This window comes from Ostrea edulis, chromosome 10 (genome assembly GCF_947568905.1).
Source record: "Ostrea edulis chromosome 10, xbOstEdul1.1, whole genome shotgun sequence".
In the NCBI taxonomy this organism is placed as follows: Eukaryota; Metazoa; Mollusca; class Bivalvia; order Ostreida; family Ostreidae; genus Ostrea; species Ostrea edulis.
In genome coordinates this window covers 33,919,690-33,931,269 of record NC_079173.1, presented here as the reverse complement: position 1 = coordinate 33,931,269, position 11,580 = coordinate 33,919,690, and the positions used below count along the sequence as shown (strand labels likewise).

Genomic DNA, 11,580 nt, shown 5'->3' with positions numbered 1-11,580 from the left:
ATGGAGGTGAGCATGCACAACGCAAATTAAGGAGGAATAACACATCGGAGAAATCTGATACAGGTGGAAAATGAAGGATACATGTATGTGCAATAACATTTTGAAATTAAAAACTAAAACATAACCGTATTCAGTTTTTAGAAATAACAGTTTTCGGAGAAAGTACTAGTAATATATAAAAAAAAAATTACCTTATTTTCATTCATGCTTCAAAAGGAAGTCATCATGACAATGTGTATCATTCCTCCTTAAACGTGATAGTCTTAATGAGATTGGGTAAAATGAAGTACTAGATCGAACCTACGTAATTGAATGTACGTTTATATCAGGATGTTCTGACAGGTTCAAGTTATTTACATTAAAGGCATCAATGGATTCTATTTTTGACCTTAAACTGATTTTTAGCTTACCCAAGATTGCTGCTCTTAAGGTAACTCTATACTCGCAGTTTTATCTGATACATGTATATGCATATACATGCATATCATGTTTTAGATTTTAATAATTTTACTTCACATTATTGATGTTTTTCTAGCATTGTTTTGATATTATTTGTCTTAATGCTGTTATAATTTCCTTTTACTACGTTTATAACATGCTGTATCATTTTTATTGTGTGCAGCGCTTTAGAGTGGTTATTTATAGTCATATAGGGCGCTATATAAATAAATATTATTATTTTTATTATTATTATTACTATACAAGTTTAAAATGTGTATTTATTTCCATTCATTAGAGTTAAAAATAACAAATTATCAAATAAAATACATAGGTCATCACACTTTTTAAGATATGCGACGTACATAAACAGAATCATATAGCACCGTCAGAAAATTGCAATTTTCCGTTATCAAAATTCCATACAAACTGGTTATGAAGATATAGTAACATTCATAACAATTTTATGAAACTGTATCTTCACAAAAATATACAAAATGTCTGTAAAAAATAAAGAAATATATCGCATAATAGACAAATAAAGAAATCAAAAGAAACAGAGTTATTGTCCTTGGATTCAACATTTTAAAACGTATCATTGATTATTCATCTATAACTTAGATTTTTTAAATATTTTATTTTTAACAAGATTTTTTTACAATAACTATAGGAAAAGACTCCAACAAAATTTATGTTCCTATCATGCATAAATCTAAATAAATCATTGATTTTGCAAAATCTGATGACATCACAGGAGGGTGGAATTACTTTAAAGGAACACCAGCAGCTTTCAATATAAACGATCAAATAAGAAATGCGATAATTGTTTACAATATTGTAGACACTCGGTTTCTTGTATGGCATGATGGCATGCTTCGTTGATATCTGCAAAATACTGTACTGTTTACTTCTGTTTTCAAAGTCATTCCACCGTAGACCATTTCTTTTTCTTTTTTCTGACATTCAAAAAATCTCATATCGACATTCAGAAAATCTTACTTAATATTCAGAAAATCTCAAATGACATTTAGAATCTCGCGTGACTTTCAGAACATCTCATATTGACATTCAGAAAATATCACTTAACATCCAGAAAATCTTACGTGACATTAAGAAAACCTCATATGACATTCAGTTAATCTCACGTGACATTTAGCTAAGGCAGGAGAGCTATAAGCTGTTTGTGCGAGAAGAAATGTGATGATCTTGAGAGATAAAACATCGTCATGCCTCACAATGTCTTACAAATGTAAAACTTATACGGTACCAATTTTGATGCACCAGATGCGCATTTCGACAAATAATGTCTCTTCAGTGATGCTCAACCGAAATGTTTGAAATTCGAAATAATAGTGAAGTTTTAGAGCTAGTATAGCCAAAAACAGCGTACATCTGACGTGTTATCAGTCAAAAGTAATTGGTATTTGCGTTACTAACTTTGTCGCAAACAATACTTTTTGGTATTTACTAACTTGACATGAATGTTGAAATAAGCTTTTTCATTCGAATTATGTCAGCTGGTTTGAAACGACCCAATATGTTCTACTTTTTCTGTTTAAGAAATGACAAATCAATCAGACTAGAACTAATTGCAAATTGGATAGTTGTTTTTATTCCCTTTGTTAAGCAATTTCTGATTGGTTAACTAGTCGGCGTTGATTTCATAGTGACGTCAAAATACAATGTGTATATCTATACGTCAAAAAAAAAAATAATAATAAAGATTCTGTGCAAATAAAGTAAGTAAATAAAATTCCACAATTTCAAACTATTACTCAGACGAATCAAAGAATACTGGTATAAATTTCAATCAAATAAAATAGATTAATTAGACCGCAGGCTCAAACTTCTTTTTCCTTATTAAATTCCAAACTAAATATTACATGTACGTGTAATACAAGTATAGCTTTTTAACCAAGCTTGTCGTCTTTAAGAACAACCTTATGAGTAAATTGATATAAATGTATCGTATGCTTATGGTAATCATTTGTTGACATAAGAAAGAAATTGTTGTTAAGGTCCAATCAAGGGTGTTTGGATTTACCGCGGGTTACGAGGTCTCAGTGTACGAGGATTTACAGCGGGTTACCTGAGGTCTCAGTGTACGAGGATTTACCGCGGGTTACCTGAGTTCTCCGTGTACGAGGATTTAGCGCGGGTTACATGTACCCGAAGCCTCAGAGCGAATGGAATATAACCCGAAGTAAATCCCGGTACATGCGCACGAGGAGAAACATGCACGTGTGTTAAGTGATAGTGACAATATCGTACTTCTCAGGAAGCACGGAATCAAACTTCCATAACTTGCTTAAAAACCTCCATAAAAAATGAATATTCAAGTTTATTTGAATACTGACCTCAAACTGGTGTTAGGGATTTAAAGTTTTGCGAAGGAATATATAGGACAAGACTGTTTGAATATGTTTAATTCAAAAGCGCAATGTTACATGTACAATTGGATGTACTCATATAGAATATTTGGGCAGGGAATGCATAAATATCAACTGATTAAACATTTTATCTCTAATAATACCCATGCACGTGTTTCTTGTTTAGATTCATATGGTATTCTGGAACTCCAATTACCGGGATATAGTACACGCTAAATCAAAGCCCAGGGGACTAGCAGTTATTGGTGTAAATGTAGAGGTAGGTATTTATAATGTAACACTAGCAGTTATTGGTTTAAATGTAGAGGTAAGTATTTACACTAGCAGTTATTGGTGTAAATATAGAGGTAAGTATTTACACTGTAACACTAGCAGTTATTGGTTTAAATGTAGAGGTAAGTATTTACACTAGCAGTTATTGGTGTAAATATAGAGGTAAGTATTTACACTGTAACACTAGCAGTTATTGGTGTAAATGTAGAGGTAAGTATTTACACTGTAACACTAGCAGTTATTGGTGTAAATGTAGAGGTAAGTATTTATAATGTAACACTAGCAGTTATTGGTGTAAATGTAGAGGTAAGTATTTACACTAGCAGTTATTGGTGTAAATGTAGAGGTAAGTATTTACACTAGCAGTTATTGGTGTAAATATAGAGGTAAGTATTTACACTGTAACACTAGCAGTTATTGGTGTAAATGTAGAGGTAAGTATTTACACTAGCAGTTATTGGTGTAAATGTAGAGGTAAGTATTTACACTAGCAGTTATTGGTGTAAATGTAGAGGTAAGTATTTACACTAGCAGTTATTGGTGTAAATGTAGAGGTAAGTATTTACACTAGCAGTTATTGGTGTAAATGTAGAGGTAAGTATTTACACTGTAACACTAGCAGTTATTGGTGTAAATGTAGAGGTAAGTATTTACACTGTAACACTAGCAGGTATTGGTGTAAATGTAGAGGTAAGTATTTACACTGTAACACTAGCAGTTATTGGTGTAAATGTAGAGGTAAGTATTTACACTGTAACACTAGCAGTTATTGGTGTAAATGTAGAGGTAAGTATTTACAATGTAACACTAGCAGTTATTGGTGTAAATGTAGAGGTAAGTATTTACACTAGCAGTTATTGGTGTAAATGTAGAGGTAAGTATTTACACTAGCAGTTATTGGTGTAAATGTAGAGGTAAGTATTTACACTAGCAGTTATTGGTGTAAATGTAGAGGTAAGTATTTACAATGTAACGGTGTAAATGTAGAGGTAAGTATTTACAATGTAACGGTGTAAATGTAGAGGTAAATAAGGTATAACCACACACACTAATAACTATGCAATATGTAAGCAGGTTGGTATACTCTGTGATTATATTTTACGAGAAACTGTATGCACTGTGTGTCAAGCAACCATTCCTATACGTTTGTTTGTTTTGTATACTTCCTATTCGAGAATTTTTTACGCCGTCACCCGCATTAGGTAAAGCGCTACAGATTTTGACACATGGCGCTTACGACCGTGTCAGTGAGGGTTTTCAACGTGACACAGGATCGTCGTTTCTAAGGTCTTGTCCGAGAGAACTGTGACTTTTAATTCCAATGCCGGCCGCTTAGTGGAGAAACAGTAACTGCCTACGTTATACGTCTTTTTAAGTTTGCGCGGCGAGGAGTTCCGGGATCGAATCATGATCTCTCGTTTGTGAAATCAACGCCCATACCACCAGTTAACTAGGACTGCTTCATCATACACATATATCTACGGTTTATGTTTATGTATATACTTTGCACGCTATAAAAGTAATGTGTGTATCTTATCTATGCAGTGCATGTGTACTGACATTACTCGCCATAAGCACTGCTATGTCTACTGTATAATTACCCATTCATTGCAAATAACTACAAAGAATAAAGCAATACGAAACATCTATGATTCATCCTTGAACCTACAAATGAACAAATGAAGATAACGAACAGTGATCAATCTTATAAATCCTTTAAAGAATACAAAATTAACAGTAGGACAACGCTGACCCCTGGACACATCTGAGGTAAGTCGGGTACCTAGGAGAAGCAAGCATCCCATGTTGACAGGAAGTAGTCTAAGATACGTCACCAGCTGTAAATGAAATGCAACAAATTGTGACCTCTGCATAGAGCTCGGGAACAATGCTTTATCGTGTCAACATTCACCATAACACCCCTTAACCCCCTCCGGTTTTTCCTCAAGGTCATATTCGGAAGACCCATGACTTTTTAAAAATTCTAATGCCGGGCGCTTGGCGAAGTCCGTTGTAAGTTTGACTTGGCATCGTTATATAGATTCGAACCCGACCAGGCCTCTCCTTTACAAAACAAACACCCTGACCACTAGGCCACCATGACTAGTCTCTACATGCTGGGTGGTGCTCGCATGACCCCGATCTCTACATGCTGGGTGGTGCTCGCATGACCCCGATCTCTACATGCTGGGTGGTGCTCGCATGACCCCGATCTCTACATGCTGGGTGGTGCTCGCATGACCGATCTCTACATGCTGGATGGTGCTCGCATAGATTGCTAATCTCTGGATCTCAGTAGAAGAAAATTTATGACGAATCATCTCTTCGACCTGCATCTACTGTACAACAAGCTTATAGCGAACTGCTGGGGACAAACAATCACAGTAAAACACGCTTATAGCGAACTGCCGGGGACAAACAATTATAGTAAAACACGCTTATAGAGAACTACCGGGGACAAACAATTACAGTAAAACACGCTTATAGCGAACTGCCGGGGACAAACAATTACAGTAAAACATATTTATAACGAACTGCCAGGGACAAACAATTACAGTAAAACACGCTTAGAGCGAACTGCCGGGGACAAACAATTACAGTAAAACACACTTAGAGCGAACTGCTGGGGACGAACAATTTTTAATACTACTCCTCTGTAAGCGTGAATTCATTATACGCGTGTTCGTTGTACCGGTGTTTTACTGTATTATTTCCTTCTTTCACACAGGTTGGTGATCCAGCAGATGACATTTATGTTGAAGAACAAGAGAAGGTAATCAAAAGCAGGCGTGAACGAAGATATACAAATAGAATTGTAGATATGTGTGACTGTGCGCCAGGGAGATTTCACCGTCATAGACAATGAATCGTGTCCCTATCCTACACAAGTGAATAAAAACAGTGATTTTTTCCTGTCCCTATCCTACACAAGTGAATAAGAACAGTTACTTTTCCTGTCCCTATCCTGCACAAATGAAAAAACCACTTATTTTCCCTGCCTCTATCCTACACAAGTGAATAAAAACAGTTATTTTCCCTGCCCCTATCTTACACAAGTGAATAAAAACACTTATTTTCTCTGCCCCTATTTTACACAAGGGAATAAGAACGGTTATTTTTCCGCATTTTCCTACAAGTATCTGTATTAGAATATGAAAAAAGAAATGATATCCCATATTTACTCGTGTGAGATAGAATTCTACATTCAGAACAAGATTCCTTGTCGAGCAAACTTTCGTCCTAGACACCAAGCAGTCTATCCGTGTGATGTGCTAATCCCACAGCTGTACTTAAAGGTTATAGACTTTGTATAGGAAAATATGACGACCGAGTTTTTTGGCGCGTAGACGGAACGAGCTTGCGATGTCCGTCCGCGAGAAAAAACAAGGTCGTCATATTTTCCCATACAAAGTCTATAACCTTTTTATTATATACTTTCAATTTCATTTAGAAACCAACAATAATTTATTTTTATCAATTTCTTTATTGGTTTAACTGAGTAAAAGATGAAAAACACGAAAAAATTGAAAATTAACGACGTAGTAATTTGCTTGTGTATTGATTGTGACGTAATGTTTGCGAGCCGGAATGTTTCCGGGCATATATCGTGTGATATATGCCCGCAAGCTTTTAAAGAAAAAAGAGGAGATTAAATTGAAAGTATATAATAATAATAATTATCTACGCGCCAAAAAAACTCGGTCGTCATATTTTTCCATACAAAGTCTATAACCTATAAATATTGCATTGATAAATGAGTCAATATTGACGGGAGAAGTAGATAGGGTAGTTTCACCCATGGTATATTTTTACTATTATTGTGTTCATTTGTACACGTGTGTGAGTACTAAGACATAGACGTCTATTTTCAGTATAACCCACTGCCTCCTCAACACATATACAACAAATGCACTTGCACGAATGACTTTTTCTACGGCCACGTGTGCCGACAGCTGGGCCTGTGCAGGTGTTCAAGTGACAAGGATTGCCCATTTGGAGGCAAATGTCGCTCACTGGGACGTGTTCCTTATTGTGGTAAACCACACACTTGTAGAGTGCGGTATGCACACAAGTTTAGTCAACTTGCAGAAAAGTATTTTCCACTGATTGAGTTCCCGGAAAAACATGCTTCACACCGAGGTATTACACATTTACTGTTTACACCTTACGCTTCACACTGAGCCGTATTACACATTTACTGTTTACACCCTACTACGCTTTACACCAAGCTGTATTACACATTTACTGTTTACACCCTATTACGCTTTACACCAAGCTGTATTACACATTTACTGTTTACACCCTATTACGCTTTACACCGAGCTGTATTACACATTTACTGTTTACACCCTATTACGCTTTACACCGAGCTGTATTACACATTTACTGTTTACACCCTATTACGCTTTACACCGAGCTGTATTACACATTTACTGTTTACACCCTATTACGCTTTACACCGAGCTGTATTACACATTTACTGTTTACACCATACGCTTTACACCGAGCTGTATTACACATTTACTGTTTACACCATACGTTTTACACCGAGCTGTATTACACATTTACTGTTTATACCTTACGCTTTACACCGAGCTGTATTACACATTTACTGTTTACACCATACGCTTTACACCGAGCTGTATTACACATTTACTGTTTACACCATACGCTTTACACCGAGCTGTATTACACATTTACTGTTTACACCATACGCTTCACACCGAGCTGTATTACACATTTACTGTACACAACTTACGCTCATCCTTGTAGATATACAGTGAAGGCTTTCAAGAGAGCGGGGCCTTGTTATTATCACAGTAATGACGGCAATAGCAATGATTCACCTACAGTAGCACACGCTTATAGCGAAGTGATGGGGGACGAAAAATTACAGTAAAACACGCTTATAGCGAAGTGCTGGGGACAAACAATTACAGTAAAACACGCTTATAGCGAAGTACTGGGGAGACCAATTACAGAATTGATAAATAATGTCCATGTACCATTAGCCTCAGTAAACGTCATAACCTAAGGCACATTGTCTTCACCAATGTTAATAATAATATATGTTTTATGTAGGAGAAATGAGGTACCTACAAGTTCCGGAAGGCGTCACGCCGGAAGACGCTCTGCCGTACGATGGCGGATTTTACACCTATCGGGGATCCCTTACCACGCCTCCCTGCTTTGAAACAGTCCAATGGATAATGATGAGATGCCCTATAAAGGTTTCACGGGCGGTAAGAATTCAACGACAGGTCTAAGGTCGGTAGGTCTGGCACGCGCCTCCCTTGTTAAGAAATTTTCGACAGGAATTCATATATTTTCCAGGTCTTATTTGCCAGAAGTTTTATTTTTATTTTTTGAAAGATTTTTTTCCCCTTACCTTTGGATAATTTCAAACAAATTACATTAGTTTATGTTAAAACAACGGTGGTGGATCCACCTTTCTGTGGAAAGTCCTATTGTTATTGTTCTGTTTATTATTATTTTCCTGCCGTTAAAAAAATTGTCTTAAGACTTATCGAAAGATTTTTACATTCTCTGAATGACAATGGCTCAAGTTAAAAAGCTTGTTAGCATTACTCCTTCTAAACCAAAAGTCTTAGAGACACAAAACCTTCGCTGATGAATTCACATTAAAACACTCTTGCAGTGGGAGACTAATCGTAGGGATCCAACGACCCTTAAATGTAGTTATTTCCCCTGAAAGTCCCGAATATCATTATTTAAGCCTAAAACTTTTACATTAATATAGATAGAGACATATGGGACCACTTGCAGTAAGGCCCATGACCTTTGTCTTTCAAAATAAGGTCAAAGGTCAAAGTCATCATGATTTTTTTTTCATTTTCAATGTCTTTTAGAGTATTTTCAAATACAGTAAATGTTATTTGATCTTATATGGACCTTTAGAACCTTTTCGACACATTTACATCCCCTTTGTGATCCTTTGAAATGTATCAACTTTATTATCTTGGATGCTATTTAAAATAATCAGGGAATGTTTCAACTTGCAGTGATTTGCACTCTTAAATCAATGATATTGAATTTTAGGTCAAGGTCATCAATAGTTTTTAATTTTTCGATAGAAATTCTGAGGGTGCAAAGTTAAGAAATTAACTCTACCTTTACAAAACACTACATTTCAGTCCCCTAGAAATTTTTTTACATCACATACAACATTCTTTTTTTTTTAATAAATCATAGAGGGTGGAAAGCCCTCTAATTGTTGACGAACAATTAGGATCACTAGTTTGTACTTGTTCTTTTTAGATCACTGCTGCCTTTTGGCAAATAATAAAATAAGGAAACGGACAAAAGTCTTGTCACTTGGCTACAAATCATTTATTCCCTGAGATGCAACTTTCAACTTCTGCCAAGAACTTTTATTCTTTTTTAGTATTTTTCATAGAAAAAAGTCTTCTGGACAGAAATATTTTAGTTCTTTAAGATAGTAATACATGTACGTAAATTCACTTTCGGAGACTCCATTTTACACGCTTAAATTGCCAATATTCGCGGAGCTTCACCCCCTGGGCCCCACCAGACATACAGTGTAGGACGCTGCCCTGGATCCGCTGGGGACCTCAAAGCGGCCATCAGACCACCTGCTTTCAGAAAAGCACCCATATAATTTTGCCTTGCTACGCCACTAGCCTATATAGATGAAAACTTCAGTTTTGGCATGCATAATGTCTAACTTCCTTTTTAAAAACTTGGATGAAAATATGAATATCAGCAATATTTATCTATTCATTAAAAAAAAGTATCTCCTAGCTGAGTAGCTCAGTAGGTTAGCACGTCGCCTGCTGAACTGTAGATCGTGTGTTTGAGTCCAGCAGGGGTTTTAAATTTGTTCAGATTGTTTTCTACTAACACTGCATTTTTTGACTAAATAAAATGAATTTGAAAGTTTTCAATTTCAAAGTATTGTTGTACGTATCCTCCACTTTTTATCCTTATCAAACTCTGGTGTAGCATACCTCCTTAGGAATAATTGAACATGGTAGTTCCATTTTGATCATCTCCTTCAAAACATCTCTTTTGTTACATACAAATGTAGATACTTCTTTCAAAATGATAATTATGAGGTAGGTTTAAATGCTATTAATTGTATCAGTAGAATATTAGGACTTGTTTAGCATGTCTTTACATTCGATTATGGTCTATATGTGACTTTCTAGGCTTATCTTTCTAGGCTTATCATGCCCTTGCAATGATGAGAGATGTACGTGGTAACTTCCTGTCACGTGACGGAGTAAAGAGACCAATACAACGTGGTCTTCCAGGATTCCCCCCTATTCAGGTGTACCGGAATTTCTTGTGGGAAACAACGGGAAAAGAAGTGCCATTTTATGACGTCTCGGAAATTCAGAAGAACAACGTGTATTAGAGCATGCATTTTATTGTCGATAAGTCTAAGAATTCCAAATGTTTGCTCTGAATAATGTTATTGCGGGCCAATAAATCTATGTTGGACCATGCTCTGCGGAAACTGTACTTAGAGCTCTACAGATCGGAGAAAACATGCGCAGACACACACACACGCACGCACACACACACACACAATCAGAGAAAAAAATAATAGTCAAATGTTTTATTTCGGTGGTGATAACCGTATTCCTAATTCATACATGGACTCAATCAAATCAAACGAAATCTAGTAAAGCAGTAGCATCTTGAATCAAAGTATTTCTACAACTAATAAAAAAGAATGTTGTACTTATAATGTATATAGTTTTCTTTTGTACCTAGTATCGTGGAAATTGGACAAAAACTGCAGTGGAAGGATTTGAAATCATTTGACAGAGTACTTCCTTTTTATCAATCGATGTCATATTTTTAATTGGAATAGAATGTGATGAAAAGAAAAAAATCGTAGCCTAACTGCTTGGGACAACACTTCGGGTCCGACAAAGATCGAAATACAGGTCGTCTAACCAGTTTTATTGATCCATGTCAACTGAATGGATGCTTAAAAATTTAATGTCGCTTCCCAGTCCCGTGGGGATCCGGGTTAGAATCGGTACCCCTTGCTTGTAAGAGGAGATTTAAATAGGGCAATCCGTCGGACAAACCACAAAACCTGCTCAAAGGCCGTAAGCACCGAACATAGACCTAAATTTTTCAGTCCTTCACCGGCAATATGAATGAAACATTCTCGAGAGGGACGTCAAACACACAGGCACTCGACGTTTTATATATCTATAATAAAATAAAACTGGTCCTCCTATAAACAAAATATTTACAAGGTATATCACGCCGCCATCTTGGTTTCCCTTTTTACCAGCTACATCGATTGCAATTTTCGGCGAAATGATAATTAGACCCCTCCCATTTACCAGGTAGAAGCAACTCTGTCAAGGTCTTACCTCTCGCATCGTCATAGTGATCTAGAAATAAAGTCCATCTATCCGTTAAAATCAACTGTCAAACATCGTCTACTGCTTCTCATATACGACAAGTCGCTAAT

The 11,580-nt window shown here is 36.1% G+C and overlaps 1 protein-coding gene across 1 annotated transcript in view; it reads left to right on the top strand.

Moving 5' to 3' along the window:
* Window positions 1–10,825, top strand: part of LOC125666447 (nacrein-like protein) — a 12,772-nt gene extending 1,947 nt beyond the window's left edge. Inside the window, exons 2-7 of the mRNA XM_048899610.2 lie at window positions 1–6; window positions 2,995–3,087; window positions 5,830–5,874; window positions 6,974–7,241; window positions 8,184–8,344; window positions 10,306–10,825. The exon at window positions 1–6 is cut by the window's left edge and continues 158 nt beyond it. Coding sequence (XP_048755567.2) covers window positions 1–6; window positions 2,995–3,087; window positions 5,830–5,874; window positions 6,974–7,241; window positions 8,184–8,344; window positions 10,306–10,500 — 768 coding nt within the window. The 3' untranslated portion in view covers window positions 10,501–10,825. The remainder of the gene's footprint in view (window positions 7–2,994; window positions 3,088–5,829; window positions 5,875–6,973; window positions 7,242–8,183; window positions 8,345–10,305) is intronic.
* Window positions 10,826–11,580: the final 755 nt, after the last annotated feature.